Raw genomic sequence first — 12274 nt, forward strand, 5'->3', positions numbered from 1 at the left:
AACCTGGAAACACTTCGTCCCCGACTCTCTGTGTCTGTTTGTCTTTTGACAAGTTCTGTAGTTTCATTTTCCTGTTTTATGTAATTCTACGACATTAAAAGGACAGTTCAACATTTTGGCAAATTGGCCCATTGTCATAGCACTACTGTAGGTTTGTTACCTTTAATTGTCGGTGCAAGCTATTTTTTAGAACGGCGGAGCAGAGCCGTGAGCTGCTCAGAGCTACGCTAATGGGAGGAGGCGAATTATGGGATTTCTTGGTTTCACCTCATCAAACTCATCAAATACACAATCCAACAACTCCACAACGCTCTGGTGGACAAGTTGTGAGCTGCACATTCACCACGCTATGAGATAATAACACAACGTTACCACACAGAGTTGTTTTAGAGGGAAATACAGAGACTGTTGATGAAAAACTGTCCCTGAAGGCAACACGCATCAGTGGTTTTGCATGTATTTCCCTCTAAAACAACTCAGTGTGGTAACGTTGTGTTATTATCTCATAGCGTGGTGAATGTGCAGCTCACAACTTGTCCACCAGAGCGTTGTGGAGTTGTTGGATTGTGTATTTGATGAGTTTGATGAGGGAAACCAAGAAATCCCATGAGCCTCCGTAGCGTAGCTCTGAGCAGCTCACGGCTCTGCTCCGCCGCTCTAAAAAATAGCGTGCACCGACAATTAAAGGTAACGAACCTACTGCTATGACTATAGGGGTTATGGCAATGGGCCAATTTGCCAAAATGTTGAACTATCCCTTTAAACGCTTCTCTGCACTTTATTTATTTTCACTGGTGATTTTTACTTTTTATATCGTTAATCTTTTCTCTTCTATTTTACTTCTGTATCGTTTCCTTTATCATGTTTTATATTTCTATAAAATGATTTGCGTTGCCCTTGAGCTTCACACGTCTTTATTAGGGCCACGGGCAATCGCCCCGGGCACTGGTCCCAACAGCTATGAAATAGCTGCAGGGACCAGTGCCCGGGCGAAGCCCGGGCACTACTGTTATTGTGTGGAATTTTTCTTATTATTTTTCATCTTCCGGACGATTTTTCGATTCGCATCTAGTCCTGCAACTCGAAGAGTCCTGCTCGAAGAGTCCTGCAACTCGAAGAGTTGCAGGACATATTATATATCAAAACGTGCGTCTTGATCGGGATCGGTGTGCTATTACTTTTCTCAACAGTTTACGAATTTTTCGCGACGTAGTCGCGAAAAAACTGCGCAAAAAATTTGCATGTAAGTCAATGGGACGGGCGAAAAAAAAAGAGCGAAAAAGACCAATCATTGGAGTTTAACAAACGTCTACTGCTCAGGCATACTTTCACCTAGAGACTCCATTTAAACTTTAAACAGTAGACACAAGTCTTGTGTATTGTCGTATTACTCCACGTTTTGATAGGTCATATAGTTTTTGATCAATCCCTGATCAATGACCATGATCATTTTTGGAGAAATTATGAGTTTATAATGGGTGTGTATTGCATGGAATGTTCGTGTCAGAGTGCGTGACATCATCGGTTAGAGTGGGAGAGAGTGAAGAAACATTCTGTATTTTTTCTGGATAAATTGCCACCACGGCCACAATTTACACTCTACAGACATAATTTTTTCAGAATTTGTAAGACAAACTTGTTATCTCTCATGTCATGTGCTCAAAATATCAGAGAGACTTACAGAACTTACAGAATCAGCCTCTGAGTGCGGCCACGTCTGTCCCTGCTCCTCATTGAGTCCAATACAAATATTTTCTGAGAGGAGCAGAACGGCCTGATGTTTTAAAACTGCCAGCGTCGCCAAAATATTTACTGTAGAAACACCAAATCGTACCGAAATTTTCAGTAAGTCCTTAGAGCAACATTGATCTGTGTTTTGTTCTGATAGGAGTTACCGTTTTGTCATGCTAAGCCTAATTGTGAGGCCGGTTTAGAGGCAGAAAATGGCTGTTTTTCTCCACGTTTCTGTCTGTCTCAGCCTGCGGGGGCCCCTATCGCCGTGGTAACCTCTTTGATCCTCAGGCCAGAGCTCGTTAACTTCATAAACAATCCACCTGGCGCTCGTTTAAATGTTTATAAACACAGACACAGCTAAATCAGACTGACACAGGATGCAGCTACTAACTAACTATGTGACAAGTCAGTCACACACACACACACAGACTCTAGAGCCAGCTTCATGTGATTACAGTCACACACACACACACACACACACACACACACACACACACACACACACACACACACACACACACACAGTTAACCTAATGTGGTTACAGCTCCTCCATATCAGTGCTTATAGAAAGATGATCATGTGTCTGTCTGATCAGCTCTGTCTTGACCTTAAGATCGTGGGTTTGATTACCATGTTGACAGAGATGGCACAACCCGCAGTAGCTCCCGTGGCCCATTCAAAATTTCCCGAGAGGAAATTTTCTAGTTTTTATTAGTGTGACTGCTGAAGCAGTCACACTATTGTTCTTCTGTTTGGCCATTTTCTTCCGCCTTTTTACGGTCTTCTTCTAGTCCTTCATACTTTGTGCTATTTCAACAATTCATATATCAAAACGTGCAGCTTTTTTTGAACTTTATCGGCATTACTTTTCTCTTTTTAACTATTTATACTTTTTAAAATATTTAACTTTTTCACAAAAAATCTCACATTCATCAAAGTCTCAACCTCTCTTCTTCACAACTCCACTGTAGTGTAGGGGTTAGGGTGGATGTTTGCCAACCCTAAGGTCACTGGTTCGAATCCAAGGGAAGAACTCTTGTTATGTTATGTTGAATTCTGCTCTCCTCCCCCGCCTTCAATTGGTTACAGGTGTTTGTTATCTCCTTGATTACTCATACCAGTTTGCAGCACATCATCACATTACAATGAATGACAACAATTTTGAAAGCAGTGTGCTCTCTGTAGCCGAGTGGCAGAGTAAAGGTTTAGTGATCATATGGTCATGGGTTCGATTCCTGCCTCAGTCTTTTCACTTCATTGCTTGACTTTTGATTCCAATTATTCAGCTGTCATTGGACAGTCTTTGATTCCTCATAGTATAAAGCTCATTGTAACTCAGGTTCTCTGTGGCCATATGGTTAGTGCTCAGCCTGAAATTCACAGACATTTTCATTCTAAGTCATTCAAGCTTGACTCTCAAGCTTTCTTGATGTTGACAGTGTGCAGATCATTAACAGACAACAGTCTCTGCAACTGTGTGTGCACCGTGGCCTAGAGGCAGAGTGGAAGTCTAATAACCATGAGGATGTGGGTTCGATTCTGACCTTGGTCAAACATTTGTATGGTGATCACAGCTTGCACTATTTGCTAATTCTGCAACAGCGTTCAGTTGCTGTCAGCAGTCACACCATTTCCATTCTTGGAAATGCTTTTTCTAGTTATTTTTCATCTTCCGGACGATTTTCGATTCGCTACTAGTCCTGCAACTCGAAGAGTTGCAGGACAAATTATATATCAAAACGTGCAGTTTGATCGGGATCGGGGTGCTATTACTTTTCTCAACAGTTTACGAATTTTTCGCGACGTAGTCGCGAAAAACTGCGCAAAAAATTTGCATGTAAGTCAATGGGACGGGCGAAAAAAAAAGAGCGAAAAAGACCAATCATTGGAGTTTAACAAACGTCTACTGCTCAGGCATACTTTCACCTAGAGACTTCATTTAAACTTTAAACAGTAGACACAAGTCTTGTGTATTGTCGTATTACTCCACGTTTTGATAGGTCATATAGTTTTTGATCAATCCCTGATCAATGACCATGATCATTTTTGGAGAAATTATGAGTTTATAATGGGTGTGTATTGCATGGAATGTTCGTGTCAGAGTGCGTGACATCATCGGTTAGAGTGGGAGAGAGTGAAGAAACATTCTGTATTTTTTCTGGATAAACTGTCAGCACGGCCACAATTTACACTCCAGAGACATAATTTTTTCAGAATTTGTAAGACAAACTTGTTATCTCTCATGTCATGTGCTCAAAATATCAGAGAGACTTACAGAACTTACAGAATCAGCCTCTGAGTGCGGCCACGTCTGTCTCTGCTCCTCATTGAGTCCAATACAAATATTTTCTGAGAGGAGCAGAACGGCCTGATGTTTTAAAACTGCCAGCGTCGCCAAAATATTTACTGTAGAAACACCAAATCGTACCGAAATTTTCATTAAGTCCTTAGAGCAACGTTGATCTGTGTTTTGTTCTGATAGGAGTTACCGTTTTCTCATGCTAAGCCTAATTGTGAGACCGGTGCAGAGGCAGAAAATGGCTCTTTTTCTCCACGTTTCTGTCTGTCTCAGCCTGCGGGGGCCCCTATCGCCGTGGTAACCTCTTTGATCCTCAGGCCAGGGCTCGTTAACTTCATAAACAATCCACCTGGCGCTCGTTTAAATGTTTATAAACACAGACACAGCTAAATCAGACTGACACAGGATGCAGCTACTAACTAACTATGTGTCAAGTCAGTCACACACACACACACACACACACACACACACAGACTCTAGAGCCAGCTTCATGTGATTACAGTTACACACACACACACACACACACACACACACACACACACACACACACACACACACACACACACAGTTAACCTAATGTGGTTACAGCTCCTCCATATCAGTGCTTATAGAAAGATGATCATGTGTCTGTCTGATCAGCTCTGTCTTGACCTTAAGATCGTGGGTTTGATTCCCATGTTGACAGAGATGGCACAACCCGCAGTAGCTCCCGTGGCCCATTCAAAATTTCCCGAGAGGAAATTTTCTAGTTACTCACTGATATCTTTATTATTCAATTTAAGTGTATAGAATTAAATCCTTTCCATCAACATTTATATATTTAGAGACCTGGTTACACAGTAAAACTATAATATGAAGTTTATTAATCTTTCTATTAACACCATCAACATCCAGATATTATTAATATATCAAGTTAATTAATGGTTATTCCAGCTACCTGTCCATCTGGTTCGTCGTCGTCGCTGTCCGTCACTCTCTCTTTACATTTGAGGTCGATGGAGCCTTCAGGACAGGAATCCTCTGCACAAACACATCAGAAATATGTTATTACACATTTAAATAAAGGAGTATAAATAAACTCATAACAGCCTTTTACATTTATAATGTAAAATAATATGTTTTTTAACAGTTGCCTTCATTTTAAACATGTCTCAGTATCAAAGTCCTGTGGTTTTGTGGTGCAATTGTCATAAAACTAACACAAAATTATATAAAATTAATTGTTAATATGTGTGGTTTAGTGTTTTTAAGATCAAATAGTCCAGTTTTGATAACATGTGAAGCATAAGTAGAGTTAATTCTTCATTAATAAAGTTAAATGTTTATATTTTCACATTTAACAAATGGCGTATTCATCATTTATAAATCAAGTATTATATAAGTTATTTAACAGATGTCAGATCAGTTCATTAGATCCGTAATAAAGTGTCAGTAAATTATTAAGTATTATATTATTATTTCGATAAACTAATGGTCAGTGAGTGTTTGAACAGATGTTTTATTATTTAATCCAGAGTTTACAACTATAATCAGTGTGTAATCATTGTGTGTAACTCAGGCTGAACAGTGTGTAGTTGTAATTGTGTGACCTAATTGTGAGCTATTGTTGCATTTCTAGTAATTAGCAGTCCGGGGATCTCCCACCATGACACAGCAACTTTTTTTTCTTTTTTTTTTCTCTTCTCTTCTCTTTTTTTTTTTTTTTCATGCTGACGTCGTGGTTTTGACTCACAGAAAAGGCTGAGGTTGAGTCTGTTGTTTTTCAAAGACACACTGACCGTTAGAGGAACTGAAACTAAATCGCTCCATGGTTACGGCACAACAACAGACAGACAAAAAAAAGAAGAACAAACAAAAAAACAAAAAAACTCCCTGCTGTGCTGTGAGTTGTGACCTCACCCATTACATCATCGTCTCCTTCCTCCTCACAGATGACCATGCGCTCTTCGTCGCTGGTCATGTCCTCGCTGGCCCCGCCCTGGTACAGGGACGGCGGCGGCGGCGGCCGGCTGCGAAACAAACTCGCCCCGTCCTCCTGAGTGAAAAATCAAAAATTTAAAGTTTGTTTAATAGAAAGTGCAGAAAAATATCATCGCCCATCGATTTAAAGGGATAGTTCAACATTTTGGCAAATTGGCCCATTGCCATTATCATAGCAGTAGCAGGTTCGTTACCTTTAATTGTCAGTGCAAGCTGTTTTTAGAACGGCGGAGCAGAGCCGTGAGCTGCTCAGGGCTACGCTACGGAGGCTCGTTATGGGATTTCTTGGTTTCCCTCATCATCAAACTCATCAAATACACAATCCAACAACTCAAAAACGCTCTGGTGGACAAGTTGTGAGCTGCACATTCACCACGCTATGAGATAATAACACAACGTTACCACACAGAGTTGTTTTAGAGGGAAATTCATGCAAAAACGCTGATTAGGGGACAGTTTTTCAGCAAGCAGACTCTGTATTTACCTCGAAAACGGCTCCGTTTCGTAACGTTGTGTTATTATCTCATAGCGTGGTGAATGTGCAGGTCACAACTTGTCCACCAGAGCGTTTTGGAGTTGTTGGATTGTGTATTTGATGAGTTTGATGAGGGAAACCAAGAAATCCCATAATGAGCCTCCGTAGCGTAGCTCTGAGCAGCTCACGGCTCTGCTCCGCCGCTCTAAAAACAGCTTGCACCGACAAATAAAAGTAACGAACCTACTGCTATGACTATAGGGATTATGGCAATGGGCCAATTTGCCAAAACGTTGAACTATCCCTTTTAAAAACTTGACAACAAAAGAAAAAGCTGCGGTGTTGAAGAAACACACATCAGACAGAGGTAATGTGATGTCGCTACGTTATCAAAGCATGCATTGCATACATATACATTTTTTTTGTGTGTGTGTGTGTGTCTATGTGTGTGTGTGTGTTTTTTTTTCTTTTTTTTCTCGCCGGCAGCGTTAAATGCCTTCAAACAAAAGCGTCTGTCGGTCTCTCCCATGCAGGACGACTCCTCTGTGATTAGGAGCGAAGCAGCAAACACCACAGTTTCACAGTTTCACACCTTCAAAGGCTCAGAGAAAGTCGAGAGTGAAACCTTTGAAGTTGGAAGCCGGAGCTCCCCCAGAGGTTTCAGTGGGTTTTTTCAACAGCAGCATCCCAACACACACACAGACACACATAGACACACACACACTTACTTACTTACACATACACATACACAAACACACACACACACACACACTCAGATCCAACCCAGCGAGTCCATTTGAACTTGTTTCTGAACAGTTGTGGAGCTCAACCTTTTTTACTAAACTTCAGTTTATTTCTTTTTATTTTCTGCGTTTTGTTTCTTTCTTTGTTGCTCTGATCCCGATCTCCACACACACACACACACACACACACACACATCCTTGTAAATATATCTTTGTGAGGACATGTCATTGACATAATGTAGCCTATTCCCTAGCCCCTTACCCTAACCTTAACCATCCAAAACAAATGCCTAAACATAACCATTACTCTAATCCTAATTTAAACCTAATTATAACCTAACATCTTAACCCAACGTCCCCACTTCCCAAAAATGTCCTCACTCTGTTGGTTAAAAACTCGTTCCAGTCCTCACAACGTAGCATGTACAAGAAAACACACACACACACACACACACACACACACTAATACTTACACACACACACACACACACACACACACACACACACACACACACACACTCAAACACCAAGCGAGTCCATTTGAACTGTTTCTGAACAGTTCAAATGGACCTTTTTACTAAACTTCAGTTTATTTCTTTTTATTTTCTGCATTTTGTTTATTTCTTTGTTGCTCTGATCCCGATCTCCACACACACACATCCTTGTAAATCTATCTTTGTGAGGACATGTCATTGACATACTGTATTCTCTAGCCCCTTACCCTAACCTTAACCATCCAAAACAAATGCCTAAACTTAACCATTACTCTAAACCTAATTTAAACCTAATTATAACCTAACGTCTTAACCCTCAAAAAGGACCGGCCAAGACGTCCTCACTTCCCAAAAATGTCCTCAAAAACTCGTTCCGGTCCTCACAGCGTAGCATGTACAAGAAAACACACACACTTACTTACTAACAGACACACACACACACACACACACACACAAACACCAAGCGAGTCCATTTGAACTGTTTCTGAACAGTTCAAATGGACCTTTTTACTAAACTTCAGTTTATTTCTTTTTATTTTCTGCGTTTTGTTTCTTTCTTTGTTGCTCTGATCCCGATCTCCACACACACACACACACACGTAAACACATACACATACACACACACGTCTGCTGACTGTTGTGTGTTGTTTTTTCTTGTGTTGTGTTAACGCTGTTGAGTAAGAACCCGGTTTGTGCAGCTGCTGATCTTTAATCCCCCTGAGTCTGTTTGCTGCCTCTGAGCTACAGATTAACGACCTTCTCGTACCTTCTCCAGGTCGCGCTCCCTCTCCCGCTGCTCCAGGGTGTGCACGGCGCTCTGGGAAAAGGCTCTGGGACGGGGGTGCTGCGCTCCGAACAGCCCCACCCCTCCTCCTCCTCCTCCTCCTCCTCCTCGGCGCTCCGATCCCCCCGGCCAGCCCGAGCTGCCTCCTCCTCCTACTCCTCCTCTTTCTCCTCTTTCTCCTACTACTCCTCCTCCTCCTACTCCTCCCTTCCCCTCCACCGTCTGGGACTCTGACAGAGGATCTGCGGAAAACAACAAGCAACATGTTGGATCAATAACGACAGTGAAGCTTATTAATTAATCGCTCCAGAATTTGTACTGTGACATGTTGCAAAAGTTTGGGTCCAAAACGTCTGTTAATGTGAACAGTTCATCAAATGGAGGATGAAATGATCTCCAAAAGACATAAAGTTAAACATTAAAACACATATTTTGCAATATTTTAAAAGGATAGTTCAACATTTTTGTCAAATTGGCCCATTGCCATAATCCCTATAGTCATAATAGCAGTAGGTTTGTTACCTTTAATTGTCGGTGCGAGTTATTTTTAGAACGGCGGAGCAGAGCCGTGAGCTGCTCAGAGCTACACTACGGAGGCTCATTATGGGATTTCTTGGTTTCCCTCATCATCAAACTCATCAAATACACAATCCAACAACTCCACAACGCTCTGGTGGACAAGTTGTGACCTGCACATTCACCACGCTATGAGATAATAACACAACGTTACCACACAGAGTTGTTTTAGAGGGAAATTCATGCAAAACCACTGATGCACGTTGCCTTCAGGGACAGTTTTTCATCAACAGTCTCTGTATTTCCCTCTAAAACAACTCTGTGTGGTAACGTTGTGTTATTATCTCATAGCGTGGAGAATGTGCAGCTCACAACTTGTCCACCAGAGCGTTGTGGAGTTGTTGGATTGTGTATTTGATGAGTTTGATGGAGGGAAACCAAGAAATCCCATAATGAGCCTCCGTAGCGTAGCTCTGAGCAGCTCACGGCTCTGCTCCGCCGTTCTAAAAATAGCTTGCACCAACAAATAAAGGCAACAAACCTACTGCTATGAAAATAGGGATTATGGCAATGGGACAATTTGCCATAATGTTGAACTATCCCTTTAATCAATAGACTTGAGCTCTCAGAGAACCTTGACCAAGGTATCAGACAAGATATTTACTATTTACACTGGAAACTATCACATAAATATTTCCTTTTCTGTCCGTTTGAAAATGTAAAAGATGAAAATAAAAACATAATGATATAGTTTAAAATGTAAAGGGAACGTATCATCTGTAACTTTATGCCTTTAGGAGATCATTTCAAAGCCCATGCCACTGTATTTGCATGAAAGGTCCTGATTTATTTATGTGATGTTGCTAATGTTGCTTTATGTTAATTTGCTAATCGACGTTGATCATGTGACGCACCGATGCTCTCCGACATGCTCCTCTCCCGCGCCTCCTTGGGGGTCCCGCGGCCCTCGGACAGAGACTTCCTGCGGTCCTTGTTGCACCACTTCCAGTCTGGATGTGCTCTGAAGTGGGCCTCCTTCACCTGTCAGAGGAGAGAGTTTACAGCTCATTAAAACTAACACAACTTCTTCTACTTTAATCTCTTCTCTCCGGACGCTGCTGCTGCTTAAAGTCGGTTAAATCCTGTGAAACAACAACAGATCTGCTGCAAAACGATGGGAAGAACAAGTCACGACCTGGAGCGATAATGGAGAGATAACTTCTGTCTGGTTTTATAGATCCTGATAATCTGATAACAAACTGTAGAAATGACTTGGTACGATTATTATCACAGAAATAAACACGGTATCACGATTATTATGCATTAATTCATTTCACAACACTATGAATGCGTAAAATACAGTCAAAATATAATTACATTACCAATTATATACACAAAATATTTAAAGTATCTATTAATATATCCCCCATGGGAAATGTTTGAAATATTTAAGTCATTACTTTTCATCTATACCAAATGACAAATGAAGTTAAATCATTTAATATTTTATCAAATTTTAGATAAAAAATGCATCCTTTATTTTACGTTTGATTTATAATGACACAAATAAATTGAGAGCATCTCTCATGCAGCGTTAGTAATAAATGAAATGGACATCTACGGAAGAGCATTAGGGCCAACAACGGAGATTTGTTTTTTTAAGATTCTGAGATAAAAAGTCAGAATTTCTGATAAAAAATTCAGAATTTCTGAGTTTTTCTCTCAGAATCTTAAAAAAACAAAACTCTGTTGTTGGCCCTAATGCTCTTCCGTAGACATCCCATAATACTGGAAGCACAAGCCCAAATTTTGCCCAACACAGATGAGAGGAAGCAAAAGGAGGTGCGTTGTGAGTGCGACATGGTTACGGCATAATTTTGTTTTGAAGAGTTTCGGTATTTAGGAAAATAATTTACAATGAATTAACCATGGCATTAAAGGGATAGTTCACCCAAGATTCAAATTTCACTCATTATCTACTCACCCTCATGTCGACTAAGGGCTGGGAGAATTTTCAGAGTTACGTCCAAATCTCGCGTGATTTGCATCTCGCGCGATTTGCACCTGACGCTGGTGCAAATCACGCGAGATTTGGACGGACCCGGAAGAGGAGCTTCCGCTACAAAACAAGCTTGAAATATAGACTTATTTAATTTTTTTCGGAACAATTTCTCATGTCGGGGCTTCAATACAAGAGGGACATTACATACGAGCAGCATGGAGGTATTTGGATGTTTTTTGGTGTGTCTTTTTGTTACGAAGACAGTTGGTATCCATTTGCAACCGTTAATATGGACATGCACTGCTACGCCGAGACCCCCTGTAACCACGGAGGACTCTGAAACTTCTCCCAGCCCTTAGTCCACATGAGGGGGAGGAGATAATGAGTGAAATGAATTTGAATTTGGGGTGAACTATTCCTTTAAATACAGGTGGTTAACTGTTAGTGTGTAGTGTGTAGTAGTACTGCACCTGGAAGGCGAGGTCGTGGTACTGCTGCTTCTCGTTGGGGCCCAGCGCGTACCACCACTCCCCCAGGATCTTGCTGACGGTCCGGTTGTCCTGGTTGGGATGTCGCTGGTGGACCAGGGCTCGGTGCCGCTTACTGAAGATCATGAACGCGTTCATGGGACGGCGGATGTGGTCCTTCTCCCTCTGGTCGGTTGGAAGAGAGAGACACGATCAGCTGACTGACTGATGTGACTGATCAGCAAATCCGCAAAAAAAGGTTTTTTTTTATTGTTTGAGGCTCTGTTTACACGACAACGCTCGCAGGTGAAAATGACAAAATATTTTACCAGATGTGCCTTTCGCTTAGACGGCGACAGCATTTTGGGGGCTTAAAAATGCAAAAAAAAGTGATATCGCTCTCCAGAGTGGAAATCTTAAAAACGCTCCACCGTTGCGTTCCCATCTAAAGGGTAAAAACGCAAAAGTCCTGCTCTGATTGGACCCGATCGGCTCCGAACTGCGCATTTAGGCGCGTGGACTTTGTGGTGTAGGGCTGTCAATCTTCCCCCCAAATCAGGTTCGAATTTCTAACCCATCTTATGTTAAATATTCGACTAACATTCGAATTTTTAATATGTTTTTTTTTTTTTTTTAACCTCATTATTGGGGGGGGGGGGGCAGCGCAGCGCAGCGATGACGGTGGCGACAACGACACAGCAGAACGCAGAACAATCCTGCATAGGAGCTGTCCATGGTTACTTAACCAAAAGTCTCTTGAAGTGTTAAACAAAGACAAC

General features: G+C 41.4%; 1 protein-coding gene across 3 annotated transcripts in view; it reads right to left on the reverse strand.

Moving 5' to 3' along the window:
- cica (capicua transcriptional repressor a) overlaps positions 1-12274 on the reverse strand; it is an 83370-nt gene that overhangs the window by 24098 nt on the left and 46998 nt on the right. For all 3 annotated transcript variants that reach the window (XM_085790675.1, XM_085790674.1, XM_085790676.1), the window contains exons 7-11: positions 11499-11681; positions 9941-10067; positions 8493-8752; positions 5934-6069; positions 4972-5054 (exon numbers count right to left, since the gene is read on the reverse strand). In XM_085790675.1, coding sequence (XP_085646801.1) covers positions 4972-5054; positions 5934-6069; positions 8493-8752; positions 9941-10067; positions 11499-11681 — 789 coding nt within the window. The remainder of the gene's footprint in view (positions 1-4971; positions 5055-5933; positions 6070-8492; positions 8753-9940; positions 10068-11498; positions 11682-12274) is intronic.

Source organism: Trachurus japonicus, chromosome 11, assembly GCF_045865225.1.
Source record: "Trachurus japonicus isolate A0001 chromosome 11, Traja_1.0".
NCBI classification, from domain to species: Eukaryota; Metazoa; Chordata; class Actinopteri; order Carangiformes; family Carangidae; genus Trachurus; species Trachurus japonicus.